Source organism: Cricetulus griseus, chromosome 3, assembly GCF_003668045.3.
Source record: "Cricetulus griseus strain 17A/GY chromosome 3, alternate assembly CriGri-PICRH-1.0, whole genome shotgun sequence".
In the NCBI taxonomy this organism is placed as follows: Eukaryota; Metazoa; Chordata; class Mammalia; order Rodentia; family Cricetidae; genus Cricetulus; species Cricetulus griseus.
The window spans coordinates 20,351,281-20,373,729 of NC_048596.1; the positions used below are offsets into that span (position 1 = coordinate 20,351,281).

The following is a 22,449-nucleotide window of genomic DNA, read 5'->3' on the forward strand; positions in this document are numbered from 1 at the left end:
GCTGCTGCCGCTCCCGTGCGGTACTGGGGTGCCTGGGGATAACTCGGATGTTGCCTTGGACTACTGGGCTTTGGAAGGCGAGGAGGGCACGGAGCAACAGCTGCATTACCACGACCCCTGCAAAGCCGGTAGGTACCACTGTCGCCCTTCTCCCAGCAAGTTGGGCAGAAGTTTGCCTTTGAAATGCAAATGAGCGGTGGGCAAGGCCGACCATTCTGCTCCTGGGAGATGCCCGGAGTTTGGGGGGTGGCGGGGAGGACAATGTCCGCGAGGGAAGCTGTTTTGACACTCCTCGGAGTCCTGGACATCCTGATCCGGGTTAGCAGCCACATCGGGTGGCTGCTGCACGAGTGGTCCCAAAGCGAAAGCCTGTGTGGGGCACGGTGGGCTCTGGTTGCCTGTCAGCCACTCGGCACCCGCTACCCCAGGACACTGCAGGAGTCGAGCCTGGCTGGACCCTGTGCTCCCGGCTCCGATGGAGTAGCTGTTTCATTGGAGTTCACAACAGTTGGAAGTTTCCCGCGAAGTTTCCCAAGGTCTGTAGTTACTCTTGGGAAGAGATTAGAAGACAGACAGAAAAGCTTCACAGGAGGCAGAAGGAAGAGTTGCCTAGGGAGAACGCCCACGACTTGAATTGCTCCAGCCTTTCCCCAGACTGAGATGGAAGTCAGCAGGTGCTCTTAATTCCACCAGGAAGCTGCGCCCCTGAACAGCACCGGACACACTGGCCTTGTGAGCGCAAACTGGCCCCAGCTCTACAGTTCCAGCTACCAACCCTCTTGGCTCATCAGGGGTGTGTGGCGAGGTGTAGAGGGGGGTGACGGAGCACCCTAGTGAAGGCTCCTTAAGTGTCCATCCCAGGAGGACACAAGCACAGCCAAAGTCAGGGACGGGGCAGTTCCCAGACCCAGGGAGGTGTTGAACTTAGATCCCTTTGAGACTGCTTCTGGATGGTGGCCAGGAGCCCAGGAGTTTTCCTTTGGCCATTGCCTCATCTGTTTCACTTGCCTGTGGGCAGAGATGAGAGACAGGAGGCAAGAGGGTGGCCTTGAGAATACTCAGGGGACCAGGGTGCTTCCTCTAGGCACAGTGGCCCACCAGGTCTCGGTCAGTTCCCCATTCCCTCACTGCCACAGAGACCTCTACCAGCCTCAGCTTCCTCATCTCTAAATTGAAAAATTAGAATTTTGTGCCAATGGAAGGAGTAGGGGTGTTGTCCTTATTTTATTGTTATTGTGGTAGCTCTAGTGTGTAGGCTGGAGTTGCTTCACGTACCTCTTGTCTGGAGAAGATGAGGCTCCTGGGAGAGCTCAGAAGTTCATGAGACCAGAGGATGCTATGCAGGTTGAAGGTCAACTTGGGTGTAGGGGACCTTGTCTAAGCATCGGGAAGACCCCTAAAGGATATCCACCTATTGTCCTGCATGTGAGGCCTAGGTTGGGAAGTAGTCAGAAAGGGTGATTTCCAGGTAAGAAAGACACACCACCATGGCCTGACTGTGACATCCAGCTCTTTGTGGGACCTTGTTTTTGGCCAGGATGGTCTCCTGAGCACTGCTGGAATGGTGTCCTGGTCCTAAAAAGAGAGCACTTAGTCTTGAAAATAAGGTGGAGGTGAACAGGCCCAACAGTCACACCTGGCAGATCCTGGACCCTGCCTGAGGAAAGCTGCCTTTGAGGTGGTAGGGCCACTGGAGCCAGGGGGGAGATTAGTTTGAGCAATAGGCTGGGTGCCTGCTGTGTGTTAGATGCTAGCTTAGATGGTGTAGGTCCGGAGAGAAAGATACAAATCTAACCCAGAGCTCCCACCTGGCCTAAGCCTCCAGGGACAACCCCAAGGCAAGTTTGCCATTGGCTGTCCAGTGATTTTAGAGAGAATGCTGGATAACAAACACACGAATGTTCTGACTTCATAGATAGGATGGGGTGAGCAGACAGAGCTGGAAGGTAGAGAAGCCTCTGTTCAGCTGCTTTAATGTATTCTTCCTGGCCCCACCCCTACCCAGACCCCCACCGCAGCCTCTCCCTGGACTAACCTGATGCTAAGAGCAGCCAGAAGAGAGGGATGGCAAGAGAGACCTGCAGCAAGAAAGCAAGTCATCCCGTCCTCCTGTGAATTCTGTCATCTAGAGAGTGCCCTATGGAAGCCAGAAAGTGGGTGGCACTGGGCTGAAGTCTCAGTGGGATGACAGCTTCCCCACTAGGGGGAACCGCACTTCCTGGTAGCACATTGAAAGTTTTCCCTTCAGAGGCAGCCTCTATCCCAGTGAAACGCTAACCAGGAAGCTCCTCTCGCCAGAAGTCCCCCTCCTGGCCCTGCCTGGGGCTTCGAATACAGACCTTCCCCTCCTGTCCCTTCCCTGGAGTCGGTCTCCGTTCCACTGTGCAACTGTAATGCAGAGAGGCGAGTCCTAATAGTGGGCAAGTTCTATCCCCCCCTGGGCATCACCTTCCCTGTAGGATGGACATAGTGAATTTGTTAGAACTATAAACTGACAGATGTGGGGAGCTGCTCAATTTTTAAACATTTTAAAATTACAGTTGTCTTCATTTATTTTGTGTTTGGGTGGGTGCGCTGGAATGCCAGGGCATGCATGTGGTGGGCGATCAGAGGACAACTTTCAGAAGTTGGCTTTCTTCTTTTACTGTGTGGTCCTGGGCTTGAACTCAGGAGCTTGGGCTTGGCAGCAGATGCCTTTACCCACAATGCCATCTTGCTAGCCAAGAAACTTCTCTCTTGATCTACATAACCTGCCTTACCCTGAACCCACAGGGCACCATGTGAGTTCCTGTGCTTGAGTTCCCTGTCTCCTCCCTGTTCAGTGTTCTATGTTTCTCTGACTTTCATTCCAGCCTAGCCATCAAAGCTGTGTAAACTACTAAGTGCTGCAGCCACTCTCAACGAACCATTTCGTGGCTTTCTGCTTACTGTTTCCACCACTTTACCCTTAACGCCCACCTACTCTGCCATGTATAAGCTACATGACTTGGGGCAAGTGTGTGCTCTCCTCGTGTCTTTGTGTCCTCATGTGTGGATAGGAATAATTTCCGAGAGATTGCAGTACACGGAATGAGAGATATGCCAGTCACTGAGTACTTTATAAACAGATTTTCGAGAAACGTGTTGAAAGAACATCTTTATCACTAAAGCCTTTGATGCTGTTTTAAGCTGTCAGTTCTAAATTTACTAACAGTTGATGCTGCAAAGAGGGTGGTTACTAAGCCAGATGATGGGGAAGAGGGAACCCTCCTGGCATGTAGCTGGGCAACAGCCGTGGGCTTCTGGGGCACAGTGTCTGTTGGTTCATGGCTTTATTACTGGCTTTTCCTTAGATGCTGCCTCATAGCCAGGCACTATACACGAAGTCCCAGACATTCTCTGCATCTCCATGCTGGCAGGACTCCCCTTGTCTGCCTGCCTCCACCCACACTTCCTCAGCTGAGTCAAGCCAGGGGCTGGCTCCTCATTCCAGCCCTGCCCCTGCTGCCTAGGTGGCTGTTGACCACGTTGTCACTTTCCTGTGCTGTCACAGTGTCGCCCTCCCTATCTGCAAAATGGAGGTGGAAACAAAATCTTTTGCCTTGTGATGTAATCAGGAACCAGGTTTAGCCAGCTTCTTCAGAAAGCAGAGCCATAAATAAGGACCTGTGTGTAGACATTTGGAGGGTGACCCAAGGTACAGCAGGGAACGAGCAGGACACACAAGGCAGGGAAAGGGAAATTCAATGAGGGGCGTGGGATTCAGATGGCTGCTCTAGGTGGTGAACTTGGGACCCAACAGGACCTCTTAGAAGCTTGCAGGTGCCTCTTAGAACCAGCCATCCAGTGAAGGAAAGTCTGAAGTATGTGCAAAGGATGTAGCTTTTGTTGTTTGCTTCTGCTCCCTGGGAAGTTAGGGAAGAACCCACCCCTAACTTGGTGTTGAACAACCTGACTGCTACATTAGGTTCCTACTTTGGTGATATAGGAACAGATAGGGTCGTGTGTGTCTGTCAAGCTAGAAAGACTTGCAGGGTAAACAACAAGGGACTGAAATCCACCTGATGGCTACCCACCAGAGTGTCTGCCCGTGGCCTGGTTGTCCATTGGACCGGTGGGTAGAGATTCTCAGCTTGGCTTCCAACATGGCCGGGTGGTAGGCTTCCTCACAGCACAGCAACTGGATTCTAGGTGGATCTAAGAGAACCAGAAGGAGGTTTCAGCGCCTTTGATGACCACCTCACAACCTCACAGCCACCATGAGGACAAGCTTCCACCCCATTCCAGGGGCTGGAGCTTGACTGCTTTTCACCAGTGGTGACACACACCTTTAATCCCAGCACTTAAGAGGCAGAGGCAGAGGCAGAGGCAGAGGCAGAGGCAGAGGCAGAGGCAGAGGCAGAGGCAGAGGCAGAGAGGCAGAGAGGCAGAGGCAGGCAGATCTCTGAGAGTTCGAAGTCAGCCTGGTCTAAATATTGAGTTCTAGGACAGCCAGGACTGTTACATAGAGAAACTCTGTCTCAAAAACAAACACAAAACAAAAATAAAAATAAAAAAGCATGTGGAGTGGGCGGTACTGTTGTGGGCAGTTTTGGAAAAATGGCCCGCCACAGTCTTGATGTATTAACGGGGTTCACTAGATTTAGGGACGGTTCTAAAAAGTGCCGTGGAGGAAAAGTGGAGAGAGAGGCAGTGGATACATGCGGTTTCCCAGAGTTGACTGGAGAGTGTGGGACTCAGGTCACCAAAACTTTTCACATGAAATTTGGGTGATGCAGAGGTTCTTGGACAGCCCTTGGACTTATTAAATCCAAGGGAACTAACTGGCTGCCAGGCTGCTTAGCTAGTGGCTTGGCAAATGCCAAAGGCATCTGACAGCTATGAATCCTGGATTCAGATATGATATTCGGAGTTGTTGTCCCCTGATGGCTTAAGGCTCAGGAGCTAGAGTGAGCGTTATGGTGTAACAAATGATTTGTCATTCAGTTTGAGGTATCCCCAGTCCATAATTTCAAATCTCACCTCTGTCTGGAGTTTGGGGTCTCACTCTACCTTGTCATTTGCTTCAAGATACCTTACCAATGAGGTCTATTTAAAGGTTCACCAAGAGCCCTTCCAGGTCCTGAAATGAGGCCAGAATATTCAAGTCCATGAGATTTGGGGTCCAGTCTCTGTGCCTGGTAATCAGAGCAGCATCCAGTTCACCCTGGTGTTTCTCAGTATCTGCTGAATGAGAGGGTAGGAAGGATACTGTCCTTAGGTGGATTGGGCTCATGGCTGAAGGAACCACGAATTTGCCCTCAGTCTGAGCCATGTAGCAGCTCTTACCAGAGAATGTCGGGAGATGAGGCAGGGTGACAGTAGGTTCAAGTACTTCATGACAGGGGCAAGTGCCCTGGTTCTCTAAGCAGAGCTGAAGTTATGTGGTCTCTTCTGGAAGTTTGTCTTCTGATCCCTTATGAGTTTCCTAAGGCACTTATTCTGGTGAGAGCAGCTGGCATTTTTACATCTTTATTTTCATCCTCTCTTGTCGTAAGGTCCTTGCTGATGGGCAGAAGGCTGATTAATAGAATTAAATTTCTCAAAGGCCTTGGACATTAAATGCCTTTCCAGTCTCCAGGCAGGAGCAGCATCTGGTCCACCTGTCTGTCTTTTTGTGAGGTTATGTGAGTGTGAGGAAGTTACTTACCCTACCTTATCCTGTTTCCTCACTTGCAAAGAACTACTCATTCGGTTTTCAGGGTTGCCACAGGACTAAGTGATACGAGATTTTATCAGCTTCTGAGCCCATTTTCTGGCACCAGGAGGTACCCAGTGATTGACATTTATGTCATCAGAGGACAGAGCAGGTGCTCATAAGCACTTCCTGGATGCCTTTGTGGAAATGAGGTAGAGTAACTGAAATGCTTGCAATAAGTGATTCCATTTTACGTAGTCAAGAGTTGGGGATTCGTTGTTGTTAAACAGTATCTCAAAAGTAAAGGGGTTTGGGGCTAAAGAGATGGCTCAGCAGTTAAGAGTATGGCTGCTCTTCCAGACCAGTGTTTGATTCCTAGGACCCAAATGGTGGCATATATGCTGCAAAATGTCCATACACATAGAATAAAAAGAATTAAATTAAAAAGTATGAAAACTACTTTTAAAAGTAAGTGAACAGTGAGTTCCGTGCTATATTCATTCTATTTCAATAAAAATAAACAAAGGCTCAGAGGGGGAAGTGTGTCTAGGGAGGAGACTCCTGTGGAAGGGTCAGCTGACTGGCCCAGTGCTCAGCTCAGTGCAGATGCGGTACAGGTAGCATCAGTTGCTACCTGGAACCTAGGGATCCCAACAACAGCAAGACTTCTGTTGGGTAGCAGTGTCTGGGAATGGGGTGATGAAGATGGGGAGCCTGGCAGGCCCCTTGAAGATAGGGCTGCTCTAGGAGCACAGCCACAGCAAGAAACACTACCCCACGCCCCAGAAGAGACGTGCAATTGGTGGCTGCTAAAGTGGGGAAACCGAGTTGTGTTTGCCATTGATGCTACTTTGACTTTCTGCAGGATCTCTGTGGACTCTGCCTACATTCAGTAGACATAAATGTGCACTGAAACATCAGAGGTTGCCTCCTGGGTCTTACAGGAGTGGGACTCACCCTTTCCTGTCCACCCTGAAGTGCTTTGCATGCCCCTTCCTGGGGCATCCTTATTTTCCTCAGTTAAGCTCAGGGGTCAGCAGGAATAACGTGCAGCACCCTGGCATGGGTAGTCTCTGATGTTAAAGGTCTAAGAGCTTGTTGGACACTAGGACTGTAGACTGTCAGCCAGATGGGCATGGTTGGTTTAGAAGGAAGATGCCTCTAGATGGAAGGCAAGCATTTGGATCATTCCATTGTGCTTCTGTGGTCAGCCATGGGCATCGGGCTGACCGCTCTCTCTAGGACCCACCCTCTCATGCAGTGTTCCACACCCAGTCTTTCTATTTCCGGCTCTCCATGCTCTGTCACTTACTAACTGTGAGACTCCGAGACAGTCCTTGGCCTTTAAAGACACCATTCCCTCAAATATATACCGTGATTAGCAGAAGCCCCTGCAAGTGGGCCACGGCTGTATGAAAGGCACTTGAGAGTGTGTCTAGCAAGTAGAAGCACTCAGTAAATGTGAACAACTGTAGACTCACGTGGCTCCTTAGCTACCTGTCACATCTCCAAGTGTGCCTGTTAAATCTGTTCACGTGATCACTTGGTTTCCATTACTGGGAGACAGCTGGGATGAAACAAGCGTATCTGTGTCTGAGCTCAGAGCTAAGACCATGAGGAGACCCGTTTTAGCTTGCTGGACAAATAAAAACTATATTAATATCGACTACATTGTGTTCCTAGGCAGATTGCATGATTTCATATAGACATAGCTCTTAGGAGAATACTTAGAACATGGAAGGCATTAGTAAGCGCTGTAGTTTGTATTAATATCGTTCGCTGAAATTCAGCAAGTTTTCTGAGTGGTAGAAAACCCAGTGGCTGAACAATCTTAAGACTCCTATGTCTTCTTGTCATGCTGGTGCCCTCTATGTTTCAGGATCCTTTCCTTAAAACTACAGTCAACCGTGAATTCCATTAGCTCATTGAAGGTGTTGAGTTGAGCGCTTGCCAGCAAGTTGTCTAAGAAACCAGTCCCCCAAGTCTGGGGATAAACAGTGGGACCTGGCTCCTCCTGACTCTCCAAAAGCTGTGTTCCTATGACCTCCAACTTCCAAAAAGCCTAGGTACCTGTGAGGTTGTCATCCGAAGCTTCCACTAGAGACCATGTCAAGCCGTCTAAGAAGAGGCCGTCACTTTCTGATTCCTTGACGCACGGCTTCTCACCCTCATCATGGTTTCCAAGTGATGGTATTAACTCTCCACTGCTGTTCTGCTTTTGAGCTCAGGCCACACCTCATGTTGTATAAAGCATCATGTACTGGCCTTCCACATAGACTGGGAGATTCTGCGAAAGCCCATGGGGTATGACTTGGGTTTGTAGGCTCTTGTCAGCACTGTAGCCATGGTCTAAGTGCTGTCCAGGCGAGAACCTGCGCTGGGACAGTTAACTTGTTAGTAGGGACAAGGATGTCAAATCCCTGCAAGAACCTCCCTCTACCCACAGGCAACAAGCACCTCTATTGTGTTCAGTCTCAAGGTTGTCAGGAGGCCACAGGCTAGCCCATCTTCCCTGACCTTTTTTAAATTGTGGCTCGGATCTTGGTAAGGACAAGGGAGTTCTGGCCCTGAGACACTCTTGGTTCCAATCTGGGAACAATCTGTGAATAAATATAAGCTCTTGAAATGTATTTCCTCTCTTTTTCCCCATTCTTCTCCCAGAAGGCCCAGGGGCAGAATATGAGTGTAAGTTAAGGTTGTGTGAGAGAGAGGGACCAGCCATGTTCCCCCTGAAGTAGAGAATGGAGATGAGCCAGCTTCCCAGGGAGGCCCTGGTTTGGAGGAACCAACATAAAGAAATATCAGGTTCTTGGCATCAGTCAGCCTGTGGCTTGCAATCAATGGTGATCTTACTACCTGTGTGGTTTGACTGAGTTTCCTAACCTCTCGGAGCCTCAGTTTACTCCTTTGAGAAAGCGAGAATGGCATTCAAGTCCATCATGATGGTTTGTATGGAGATTAAATGTGGCAGCTGCTGGGTTGAGTTTAGTGCGCTATCCTCGGTAGATCTTTCTCCACTGTTGTAAGTTTCTTTTATTGTTTCCCCTTTAAGACTTTCCCTATGAGTGACAGTCTGAGTTTCTTGTGTGTATTTTTCTCTCCCTCTTAAGGCTGCAGAGTTCTCATGGGATCCACAACAAGTGACAGGTGTTAATTTCCTGAAGCGAGGAGAGGGTGGCAGCTACCGATATGCATGAGAGGTTTTTCCTGGTACCCACTCAGCCTGCTCACAATCTACTTCTGCCTGGATGCAAACCTAGCAACAGGAGCCCAGCTTTCCTGCTGATTGGTAGGCGACCTATCTGTGATCACGCCATCCTCTAACCACTCCTGCCAATTGACAATCAATATTCTCAGGCTCGCCTGCAAGAACACTCAAGTGTTGGTGTTGAGCCTGGGTCTGCCTGCTTCGCCAGCTGGGCCATTTAGCTCCCCTCCTCATGCTGCAATTTACCCACCATGCCCCCCATTTCCTCCCACCCTAGTTACTAGTAGGGGATGATGTGAGTCCTTGAAGCCTGTTCCCACAGGAAGTGCCAGGCTACCAGCTCTTTAACCCTCCTTCAGGTCTTGGCTAGTCGTCCTCTCTGTCAAGCCAGCTCTAAGTTCTTTGCCTTTCCCCATTGGCTCGGGAAGTGGCCATAGGTGCAGAGTCCACCCAGGTACTTTAGGGTCATATTTAGGGTCTTGTTACGTCAATCTGACCACACCCCAGTGTGCGTGGTCACCTGTGCCAGCCCCCAAGAGGGTGTGGCTAACATTTCCCCTACCCGGCTACTTGACTTTCCGTTTTTTCATGTAGCCCAACCCAAGTCCTGCCAGCTTTGTGTCCAACTTTGAGCCTGTCTGCCTCATTGCATCCTAACTGCCGTCTACCTGTTCTAAGCCCCCGCCATCTCCTTTGTGGGTTCCTACAGTCCCCAAATCTGTGCATGCTGCAGGCAGAGTGGTCTTTTGATTTTTCCTTTTGGATTCTCAAGACAGGGTTTCTCTGGCTGTCCTGGAACTAGTTCTGTAGACCAGGCTGGCCTCAAACTCACAGAGATCTGTCCGCTTCTGCCTTCTGAATGCTGGGATTAAAGATATTTGCCACCACACTTGACTGGCAGAGTGGTCTTTCAAACCTCACGTCTGAGCACACTTGCTGAATCAGACCCAGTTTAGGACTGTTCAGAAATTCCCAGGCAATTGGGTTGAGAATGGTTGGTAGTTCTGAGACCTTGGCTATTGCCCACCCTTTCCTGCAGCCCCTCCCCCTCCCCTGCCAGTCTCCGTGGGAGGGTCTTCTTAGTAGCCTCTCAGGGCCCTCTGGTTCGTTTTTTCAGACTCAGCCTGCATTTCCTCCATTTTTCTTAGATTGTGCGTTGCCTTTATTTTTCCTCATGACACTTTTTCTAAATAGAACTGGTCAGAGTGACTGGTGTGTGGTGACTTACTCAACCACTGTCCACACACCGGACAATAACCTGCTGAGGGGAGAAAACAGGTTCCCACAGTGTTAGTGCCTGGTGACTGTCAGCAGGTATTTGTCAAATGAAGACCTGAGTAAATGGAATACCATAGGGATCCAAAAGGCAGGATTCACCATGGGACAATCAAGGAAGGATTCCTGGAGAGGGGTGTGGTAAACCCTGAGCCTGGGGGAGGATAGGTGGAATTCTGGGATTCAGACAGAACATTGGAGTTCGAGTCAAGGGGAGGCCTTGGGGTGCATGGGACGTGATGGAGCTGGGACTTCATTCTGGCTTATTTCGAAGAACTTGGAAAAAAGTGAATGTCAAGCCTAGGCACTTGAAATATATCTTAGGGAACTGGAGAGCTATTGATTGCTTTTGAGTGGAAGATTGTTCCAATGAAGATATTCAATGCTTAAGGTCTACAGAAACCCGGAACACCTGACCAGGACGCCTAGCCCTGAGCATGAGGGTCATTATTATCCTGGGAATGGGAAGGAAGAGGAGATGGGACAAGATCACACTCTGTGTGGGAAAGAGGTCCTGAAGTACAAGGTCATAGCAGAATCAAGAATGAGGGCATCGAGCCCTTTGAGATGGGAGGGGGAGATTGCAAATCATTTTTCCAATTGATACACCATGGTAGAACATTTAGAAATTACATATAGGAAGGACTGAAATTGCCCAGCCATCCCACGTCCTAGAGGTGACTGCTGCAAACATGGTGTGTGTGCTTCCAGGCCCTCTGCGTGTGCTTGTAACAGGAGTCCCCTTTTCCTGAATAATACTATGCAGCTGCTCTGAACCTTCTATTCAGTTTTCTCAGAGCCACGGACCTCTCTGTGACAGTGAGGTGCTTATGTAACAAGCAGACTTATATAGCATGAATTTAAGTTGTTTTCTTCATGGTTGCATAGATAGATCATCGTTAGCTTAACACGCCCCTGTGCAAGACATACAGATTCCCTCCTTTGCTCAACAATCATTTTCCTTTTCTTTTATATGTGATGATGCTGGAGTCATCCTTGTGTCTGAATATTTATTTCCTGCAGGCTGGGGAGTGAGCCCAGGCAGGGCCCTGAGCATGTTACAGAAACACTCTACTCTACTCACAGCTTGCTTTGTGACTTGTTATTTGCCTAGGCTGGCCCCTAACTCTCTACATAGCCCAAACTGGTCTTGGACTTGTGATCCTTCCTCCTCAGCTTCCTAAATAGCTAGAACCTGGATTATATATATATATATATATATATTATATATATATATATATATTGCATTTCACTCCCCTGATAACTATAATTTTATACACATCTTTATTTCCTGATACTAAATTCTATAAGTAGAGCTGCTTGAAATCTAGATGCTCTTGGGGTTTGGGGCTGCTGACACAGCTTAGTGGCAGATCCCATGCCTAGTACACCCGAGGTTCCAGGTGTGACTCCTAGCAGAGCCAGAGCAAAATGAATCAAATACTCCATCACAGTTTTTACTCTTCCTTGACTCCCTTGAGGACTGATAGCATGTATTCTAGCTTTTGAAGATGAATGCTGCCTTGAGAAAAGCATTTTGTTATTTTTTTCAACCTGCAGCTATAGTTTAATTTGCATTTCTTTCCCAAATGATTTTGAACACTTGGAAGTACCTTTAAGTGGGCTCTCTTAAAGAGTAAAAATGTCAACTGTTCTCTGTCGTAATTGCCACAGGCAATTTTTGGAGGTATTTATTTATTTATTGTGTATTCAGAAAGCAGAAAAGGTATTTCATACTACACCCCTGTTTCTACCCCCACAACCCCTTGGCTGTATCAGTCAAGATTAAGTGACTAGTTACTGACTCAAGTTAATCCATTATGTTTGTCATAGTACAGGTGAGAGACGAAACCATACCAGGCATTTGAAGAATAATTAGTAAAATTAGTATACATAGTTGCTAAACTGCAAAAGGGGGCAAGAAGAGGTAGAGAACCCAGAAGAAAGCTGAGATGCTGGGCATATAACACAATTGCTAGGAAAAGAGTGGAATCCCCACACCATCCCTCAGGCTGAAATACGAACTTCTTACGAGAGGTGGGGGCTATGGCTCTTGGAGGTTGAAGTTGATGGAGACACCCTGGCCCCCTATATGCAGAGGTTATTATCCAAGACCTCCAGTGAATGGCTGAAGCCACTGAACGTACAGGACATGGTCTATACTGACTTTTCCCTTGTAGGCTCTACTACCAAAGCTAATCTGTCTCATGTTTCATGTCCTTCTGTCACCATGCTTGAGCTTGTCCCTTAACAGGAAAGACAACTATGGCCAAGAAAGATGCAGACAACTGGAACAAAGTCACTGTGATATACTGTGGCTGTGGATCTGATAACTGAGATGGCCACTAAGTTACTAGCCGAGAGGTAGTGTGTACACCATCTGTCTGTTGGATAAAGAGACATGTGCCACACAGGACAGGGTACAGCGATGCGAGATTTTGTTATACTGTTCAGAACAGCATGTGTTTTTAAAACACTTATCATCTCTTTCTGGAACTTTCCATTTAATTTCTTTTCAACCTCAATTGATTGTGCTTGAGTCCGTGGAGCGGTGGGCAAATGTATATAAAGAAAAGGCCTGCTGGCAAGGAACTGCCCAGTGGAGACTGGAAGACCAGGATGGTTAGTGTTAGTGGTTCTCCTGAATGTGGTTAGTAGCAACTCCTACAGGGGCAAGAGAGATGAGGCCACCTGAGCCCGGGAACAAATGTCCTTTCTCCCTTATGCAGTGTTATCCAGGGCTCTACCCACAGAACCCAACACAGTTACAGATGGTAAAGGAGGAGTTTTTACAGCTCCCAGTTACAGAACAGCAGAACATGAGAGAACAGGGAGGCGTGAGCTTGACAGGCAATGTGCGTCCACAGCTGGAAAAAACTGGACATGTGCTTCTTTGTCACACCAGGGTCTGGAGTCTGCCGACTCCTGGAAGCCCCATCCTGGATACGCTCCAGGAACCAGCCCCTTCTATCTTCCAACTTGCTCTCCCTGGGAGAGGCCCTTGTCTTCACGGACCAAGATGGCAGCTACAGCCCATAACACCACTGAGTCTGGCTGTGAGAGGTAGCGAGAAGAAAATTACATAGAGAATGCAAAAAGAGGCTTCCCATTTGCCGTGTGTGTGTCATGTCATTGATTGGCACTCAGTCACGTGGTCACAGGGATCTCCCTGGGAATCTGAAAGCTTTATCCTCAAGAGTGCTTGACCTCAAGGCTGAGGTTCCTTCCTTGTAGAAGAACTGTTAAGCAAAAGCATCCCATGCTACAATCAGCCGAACGTGCTGGCCCTTTAAGTAGAAGGCTCAGTCAAGATAACAGGCCACAGGCATTGCTGAAAGTTAACCAGCTCTACCATCAAACCTGATGGAATGTCGGAGCTGGGAGGAGCTGTGTCTATTCTCAATGTTTAATTTTCCTAGTGAGAACCCTGTGGTGTGGAGGGCGAGTCTCTTAGTGAGAGTCACAGGGAGAGCTGTGGCTTGGCTAGGGCTAGGCCCCAGGCCTCCTCTTCTCTCCACCTAGTATATCTTTCCTCTCTGCTCACTGCTTAGGTCTCCAGGGGCCTTCAGCTTCAGAATGAGTCATGCACAATTGCTCGTAGAATTTATGGCTCTATGAAAGATCATTCCACAGTGGAGAGATTAGGACTTAGGGAATGTGCCTGGCCCTGTGGTCAAGCACGCACGATGTACAATTAAAAGCCGAGATGCTCTTGGCTTTAGGATGTAAACTGCATCTCGTTGATGTTTTTGAGTGGGGTCGGTGTGGGCTTCTGCTGAGGGAGGTGGTGGCTATGAGGTGGCAGAGAATTCTATCCTGCTGGGATCGGGTAATGAGACGCATCCCTGGGGTCAGGAGAGTTTTTAAGTCTCCCATCTTCATTCTTAGCTGTGGACATAAGCAAAAGGTTTTTCTCACAACAGCTATGTGAGTGAGACTGTCCTGAGGGAAACAGGATCACCATACACATTTCACATTAGTGAAGAACTAGTTAGAGACACGGAGTTCAGGGACCAGGCGAGAAAGTAAGGTCCCCAGAGACAAGCCAGCATGCCCTGTGATGAAGAATTGGGGAGGAAACCATGTTGCTGGTGTCAGACGGGTAGGAGGGGAGACAGAAATGTGGGATGCCACGCCAGGCCTGGAGCACCTCAGCAGGAAAGAACTACACAGACCCCTCTCCCTCTTCCCCTGCACTGTCAGCCAGGGTTTCTTTCTTGTTTAGAGCAACCCCAGGGGGAGTGGACAGGGGGCTGGAAGATGCAGGGGCAGGGGCAGACCTGCGGGGCAAAGGGCTGAGCAGAAAGCTCAGGCCTGGCTCCAGCTATTTATTCATTTACCATGGCCATGATGCATTTAACGCTTTCCTAACAACTTGTGAGTGGGAAAAATAAGGACATGCGCAGTGCCCCGGTGCCAGTGGCAGACATTGCTGATTGATTTAGCTCTTTCCAGTGCATCTAAGGAGCCACCAGTTGAGTGGAGAAGGCTCATGAGAGCTTTGAAGCCTAGACAACCTTGCAGCTGGGATGGCCCTGCCCACACCAGTCTGCTGCATAAATTCTTTAGTTCCAGTTTACTGACAGGTGTCTTCGATTTCAGTGAGTCCGGCTGTGACATGGCCACTGTGACATGTATCAACATGACTGTACGCTGATCTGTAGATGAAGGTTCAAGGCGGAAGATCACATCTGCCTTGTGCAAGGTGGTCACCAGCATAGGCACCGGCTCATCTGTCATGAGATGCCAACAGTTTCAAGAGCTGTTCTGTAGGATACTGCTGCATAGGGCGCTCTCCCAGGTCCTGACTGACCTAGGCATCCTGTGGTCTCTTGGATCCTACTGTCTCTGATGTGTGCACTCGGACCCCTGAGTCAGGGTTTAGGGAGTGGTGACTAGATCGTCCTTAACTGGAACAAATAGGTAATGGGCTCTGGTACAACGGAGGGTGGAGATGTCAAAGTAAGTCCCCACTAGTACACCATCTCCCAGTCAGCGCTGGGCTAGGTGGCTCTGTGGTAACATGGATTAAGAGCCCATGTTTAGGTTCAATGGATAGGAGGCTTGAGATCAACGAGGGACGTTTGTCCTGGATGAGAGCAAGTCAGAAGAGGTCCAGGTGTGTCTCCCATTTGTTATCCCTCAAGTGAACAAGACCATGGTGGGGAGTTGGTGCCTGGTTTGCCTTCCTGTGCCCTGGTTTCCCTCCTGTGGGGAACAAGTACATTGCTTAGATGGCTTTCACATTTTGCCATCTTAGAAATTACTGGATCCAGACTTGGTTTTTCTTTTTTTAAGATTTCGATATAAAACTCACAACGAATCTGTTTTGCCCAATTAAAATATTTACTGTTTCCCACTCCTCTCTGCCATATGCTCACATAGCTTAGCCATCCATCCCTCAAGAAGGCCATTTCCCCAGGAGCAGCTGTGGACTCTGCAGACAGGAGGCTTCCCATACTAAACAGATCCTGCCCTTTAATCTGCACCCAAAGATCCAGGAGGCACGATTCACACTCGCCTGTTTCCTCTCTGGCCTCTCAAGCCAAACCTCTCCCCACCCACTTGCTCCTGAGTGAGCCTGAATGCAGAGTGCTGGAATTTAGGGCCATGGTTTCAAAGTTCATGGTCCTGAGAATAAACAAAAAAACTATTGTGGTTGCATAGAGCGGTGGACCCCATTAACACTGTCCCATGAATATTTATAGCTGGGAACTACAAAAGAACATAGAGGCCATATTGTATTCCCTAGAGATTTTCCTTCCATGGGGTCCTTTCTCTGTGGGTCACTTTAATGTAAGCTTTGCCGATTTAGTTGCACACTTTAAGCCGATTAACTTTTTACTAAAAAAACCCCTCCCTGTTTGTTTGTACATACACTGCCCTGACAAAGATTCACACAAAACTGCTTCAAACCTGTTAAATCCCTCTGCTGAAACTAAAAGCATCTCTGGGTAGGATTTCCCTGTAATTCTCCTGCCGCTGGCCCCTCTGCCCCACCTCTGAGAGTTTCCTGAGAGGAATAGTAATAGTTTGAACCCTCCGTGTTTAGTTCCTGCAGTAACCTAGGCTTAGCCCCAGGTACCCATCTAAAAGAGCACTGGCAGGCGCCTAGTTGCTTGAGTGGCTTGCCACAGGGATGGGCAAATGATGAGGAGCCCCAGACAGATCTCAAGGTACATCTAAAAGACATTGGAGGGAAACCAATGATTGGATTCGGGGGCCCTTAGAGACCATTGACTCTGTTAGTTCCCAACCTTTAGCGTGAATCAGAATGGGTTGTGACAGAGCCTGTGTTTAAATGTGTGCTGGGCTCTGTCCCAGGAGGTGTTGATTTCATCACTTTGGTTGAGACCTGGAGTGCCGTACACCAGCATCCTCCTCTGGTGTTCCGTGCAAATGGGTTGTGACCCAGACCTCCTATCAGCTTGGAGCTACTTGGCAGTCTCATGAGCTGGTGAAGGAATGCCAAAGAAGGCAAATGTTACTTGTATAGGATCATGAACAACATCCTGCAGAAGTTGTGGAAGTGTATGCTGTGCCCTCTTCACCGGTGTAGACTTCCTGAGATATAGCCCCATGGAGTGAAGGCAGGAAGAGGATTGAAAAGTTCCCAAGCTCCAAGAGAGAATCAGGGAACGGCCAGTTGGGAGAAGGGAAAGTAGGAGAGGTCACTGCTGCAAGGTTCCTCCACGCAGAGGCAAGGCTTCCTGGGGTTTGGAGAGAGTTGCTAGGGGAGGCATATGGCCAAGAGGCTCTGGGAGGGCTAGGGGCTGGCTGGTCTACGCTATCTGGGAGCTAGTGAGGCGTAGCTTGTCAAGGGTGGCTGGTGCTGACAGCAGCACTGGAGGGACTCTCCCTCTGCCTGGTTCACAGACTCCCAGCTCTGTGGGTCTGGCGCCCAGAGTCAGGCACCTGGTTTCATTAAGCACTAGCAGAATCCCCAGTGTCTCTAAGAGTCAGAGAAAACTCCAGTGGGGAGGGTTGCAAGGGATCTCCAGGGTCACCTTCCTGCACTCAGCTGTCCAGTCTTGGCCATGCCGGGTGCTCATCTGAAACAGGGCACTCTCTGCTGAGCCCACCTACAATCCCAGTTCCAGAAGCGGGGCCTGTGTAGGAACAGAGAACTGAGCTCAACTCTGGAAGTGGAGCCAGAAGTCTGAACCCTCATTAATATCCTCCCTAGGTCGCACACAACGCCCGCCATCCCAGGACTTCTTTTGGGAGATTCACTCATTCCTCCATTTATGAAACAGCTCTGTCGGTCAGGTCCAGGCCCTGTGCTGGGAGCTGGGGGAGAAAATGTGTGTGAAGGGGTGGCAAACCATGACATGCTATTCCAAAATGGGGGACTTCTCAGAACCCCTGCACACTGGCTTCTCTCTCAGCCCTGGATCTCTGTTCACTAGGCCTGGTCTCCTTGTATGCCCTTGTCCGAACCTCTCAGTTCCTGTAACCTCATGTTCTGCCATCTTCAGGAATCTATGTGGCCATGTCCAAAAATCCAGCTAGCTTCCCTTCTGTTCTTGCACCGACTGAGCTTTGCCGTTTGTCACCTCTTTGCACATGGCATTCCTTTGGCCAGTATGCTTTTAACTGTGTCACCTGCCCAGTTTCTGCTGGCTTTCTATTCTTATGCTTGAGTGCCACCCTTTGATGCACTGCCTGGGAGCTAAGGGGCCACCTCACCTTAGCAAGTGAGGCTGCTGATGGCATCAGAGAGGATGGAGGTCTCCTCTGCCTGCTTGGGGACGGACAGAGTACGGCTGTGGATGGAGAACAGACGGGATGAGATGCTATGCTGGGTACCCTCTGGGGTGGAGGATGGCCACAGGACTCTGTGTCCCAGCAACATTCAGACTGTGGGCTTTCCTCCTTTGTAGCTACAAGGGGCAGGCACACATGACTGCCCCAGGAAAGAATAGACACCAGGAGCTGTGACAGCTATGCACATATCGCCCCAGCAGTAGTGAGTTGGAGCTGCCTCACCAGCCTGTGAGAGCCCCTTCACACACCTCCTCTAACTCCACCATCAGTGACCAAAATCAGCTTTACACCGGGGAATCAGCCAACACTGCTGAGCAAGGCTGTGTCTGCTCCAGCCCATTGCCAAACACCAGCTTGCCACTAACTAAGCAGTATTATAAAGTTTGTTTTTAGGGCTGGAGAAATGACTCAGTTAACAAAAGCGTTTGCTGTGAATCCTGACAACTTGAGTTCAATTCCCAGAGCCCACATAAAGTGGGAGGAGAGAACTGATTTCATGAGGCTGACTTCTGACCTTCACATACATGCCATAGCATGTACATGCCTCCCCATCGCAAACACAGGCATGATAATAATAAGCAAAATGAATCTAAGTATTTTAAAAGAAAGTACACTTTAAAGTCAGTCTCTTTTTTTTGTATTTCAACACTTTACATGTACAAACTTTAAAATTGTATTTGAGGAAGAGAGTGAAGGAGATTGACCTCTGACCCCTGTATATATGCACATACCTGGGCACGACATCTCCCAATACACATACACATCCTTACAAATGTGTACTTATACCACATACATATGCAGGCACAAATTTATTTTGACCACTTTATGAAGATTCTTTCCCTTCCTCCCCCTTCCTTCTTTCCTTCAGTTCCTCCTTCCTTTCTTCTTTATTTTCTTTCAATTTTTGGAGACAGGTCTAGGCTGGCCTAGAACTCACTATGTAAATCCAAGCTGGCCTTGAACACATAGAAGTCCTTCTTTCCCAGCCTCCTGAGTACTAGGATTATAGGTGTGAGCTTCCATTAAGGTTTCTATGTTTTTTATTATTCCTGAAAATCATTCTCCCTATTGTAGTTCATTTGCCATTTCTTCCTGAAATGCCATTTACTTTATGAGTCAAAACGCCATAACCAAACACCACCACCTGCTGACAACTCTCTGAATTGCCGGTTAAAACTCTAGCGAGGTCAGCCAACTGGAGATGAGGGCAGAGGGTTATTTTCTGTGGAAATGCATTTAAGATTCTTTCTATGACTCTGCATCCTCAAGTTCTAATCTCACAAAGAATCAGCCCATTTGATTTCTTCATTTCAGCCGTGAAAGACGTAATAGATGGCAGGGAGACTATGATTCCAGAGTCACGAGTGTTAGGACCGTCTCTGCGCTTTTCGGAGTTTAATGTGTATATAATTTACTCAAGGGATATTTTAAGCATGTAAGTTCTTTCTCAGCAAGTCCAGGATGGCCTCTGAGGCTACAAATTTATGTCAAGTTCCAAGGCATGCTTCTGGTCCATGGAAAGCAGTCTGGCTCACTCCCAGAGGAAGAGGTGATGGGCATACCTGGAGAAGGCTTCCGCAGGCCACACCCTGTCTTTTAGTAGAATTTCAGTGGCTGTGTTTCTTAGATGTACAGCTGTCCCTTGGTATCTGTGGGCACTGGTTCACCACAGATACTGCAATCCACAGATGCTCAAGTCCCTTATGTCAAATGGTGTAGCACTATACAGTTCTTCCTATATAATACCTGACATGATGTATACACTTTATAAATAATTGCTGTACTGTAATGCTTAGGGGTAATGAGAAGGAAAGCAACCTGTACATGTTTGGTATCGACGAATTGTTTTTTTCAAGTAGTTTTCTGATCCATGCTTAGTTGAATCCAGGTATAGAACCATTGATACAGAGAACTGACTATAGATTTACACTTCTACATTTTGTTGAAAGAAACCATTGATTTAATGTTTTATTTGTTTGGATTTAATTTTATTGTGTTGAATTCAGTTCAAAGTCCACTTGGGTTTCAACATAACTTATCAAAGAGTCTTCTACTTTTCACAAATTTGTGAGACCTAACTTTCATGGTTTTCTTACATAATCTAGAACCCAATTCTAGACTATTCTTTATGACAGGATTGTGGTAGCTTTATTGCATTCTCTCTTGACGGTTCTCATGTAATTATAGGGGTGTACTTATAAATAATAAATTGAAACACTTATTATAATAAATAGCTATTGTGTGCATTTATTTATTTATTTATTTATTTGTGTGTGTGTGTGTGTGTGTGTGTGTGTGTGTGTGTGTGTGTGTTTGTGTGTGCCCATGTGCCATTGTGCACATGTGAGGCTCAGAGAGCAGTTTGTGCGAGCTGACTCTTTTCTTCCATAGTGTGGGTCCTGGGGATTGAAGTCAAGTCACTAGGCTTGGTGGCAAGTATCTTAACCAATGTGCTATCTTACCCACTGCTTTTATACTTTTAGCAGGAGTCTGTTTTTCTTTTTTCTTTTTTTTTCAAGACAGGGTTTCTCTGTGTAGTTTTGGAGCCTGCTCTGAAACTCGTTCTGTAGATCAGGCTGGCCTTGAACTCACAGAGATCCACCTGCTTCTGCCTCCCAAGTGCTGGGACAAAGAGCTTGGTTGAGTCTGTATTTCTTAACACAGTGCCACAGTTCCTATTAAACTTATTCCAAGGTGTCAGATTCTTTTTGTTCTCTTAAATAATTATAATATATATATATACATATATATATATATATATTATGTCATAGTTGTCTTTACACTCAACTTTATATTTATGACATGGTCACTAGCCATAGGCAGCAATTTAAGCTTGTCAATCAAAGCAAAATAGGACATAAAATTTAGTTTCCCCTTCATATTAACCACATTCCAAGTATCCAGGAGCCACAGACAATTAGTGGGTACCACACTGAAGCTCAGATATGAAGCCTCTTTAAGAGGTGCTACAAATTTCTGTTTTGCAGTTGTCTGGTGTGTTATTGTTGATACATTAATTTTGAACCAGCTATTTCAATTTATCTCTTGGATTTTCCAAGAAAGAAGTAATTTTTTTTGGATCAAACTTGTGTTCTTTTTCTGAAACAGTATGAGACCATCTTCCTTCCTATCAATGAAAGCAGAGCTGGCAATTATATGGCAGAAGAGTTGTCCCTCCCCACTTGTGTCCATGGTAGTCATCACTAATCAATTACAGCACTTGTGCTATTGAAACTTTCCCTCTTTAGTGTTCTGTACTTCTCCATGGAGACACAATATTAACTACAGTGGGGTGGAGAGAGGGGACTAAAGCCCCTCTCCATGGTTTGGAGAACACATGTGGCAGGAGTTTGGGGTGTTGTGGAATATTAGCTAAAGATGTGTTAGAGTATTTTATGCTGTGGAGTATTTGTTTAATGATGCAAAGATGTGTTGCATTCTTTTATGTTGCATTTGTTTACCTCTGCAAAGCTGTGTTACTTTGCCTGCCTAAAACACCTGACTGGTCTCATAAAGAGTGGAACGGCCAATAGCTAGGCAGGAGAAAGGATAGTAGGGGGCTGGCAGGCAGAGAGAAGAAATAGGAGAAGAAGAGAGAAGAGTAGGAGGAGGAGTGAGAGGAGGAGAAGAGGAGGATGCGAGGGGCCAGCCACCCAGCTACACAACCTGCCGCCAAGTAAGAAGGAAAGAAAGGAACATAGAATAGAGAAATGTAAAAGCTCAGAGGCAAAAGGAAGATGGAATAATTAATTAAGAAAAGCTGGCTAGAAATAAGGCAAGCTAAGGCTAGGCATTCATAAATAAGAATAAGTTCCATGTATTAATTTGGGAGCCTGGTGGTGGGCCTCCAAAGAGCAAAGAGTAAAACAACTAAGGACATTGGGGTTGCTGAATTTCCACTGAAAGATACTGTCTGAACACCAGATGGTTCTGGGGGAGGTGCCTTTCTGAGGTGTGGGCAGGCAGCTTCTTGAACTGTCTTTGGTGGCATCCATGGGATCAGTTTTGGGGATCTTGGGATGGAATCTATAGGACAGGAGAGCAGAAGTTGGGATTCAAACTCAGTCACAGAAAGCCCATAGAGGCCATGACTGACTGGCAAAGGCTGTCTGGGCCCTGACGTGGGATGATGAAATCTGCCCATTGTGTGGTGCCTCAAAGCCAGCCCACACCCTTTTGTGACTGTCTGGGTAAAGGCTATCATGGGGCTGGTTATTGGCGAAGGGCGTGCTCCAAAGGAGGGAGGTGTCCCACCTTTAGAAAACATCGCTAACTGCTCATGTCGACCATTGCTGAGGTTCTTGAGATCCACAGACAAAGAGGTATTTTGTCGTATTTACTGAGTGGGTCCAGGTGCTTGCTTTCTGCTCAGCGCTTGCTCACGCCATCTCACCTGATACTCACAGCCACCTGAAAGAAAGTGACGTCACTGCTTATCTGAGAGAGAGAAAAAAGCTGAGACTGAGGGAGTTTAGGTTGTTTGCCTGGTGTTTTATGTGCATTGTCTACCTGATTCTGCTCTAGACTTTGTGGCCTACGGCTT

The 22,449-nt window shown here is 47.7% G+C and overlaps 1 protein-coding gene across 1 annotated transcript in view; it reads left to right on the forward strand.

Annotated features, from left to right (window-relative positions):
• The window catches only part of Tll2 (tolloid like 2), a 113,996-nt gene that overhangs the window by 1,077 nt on the left and 90,470 nt on the right, over positions 1 to 22,449 (forward strand). Inside the window, exon 1 of the mRNA XM_027407472.2 lies at positions 1 to 128. This exon is cut by the window's left edge and continues 1,077 nt beyond it. Coding sequence (XP_027263273.2) covers positions 1 to 128 — 128 coding nt within the window. The remainder of the gene's footprint in view (positions 129 to 22,449) is intronic.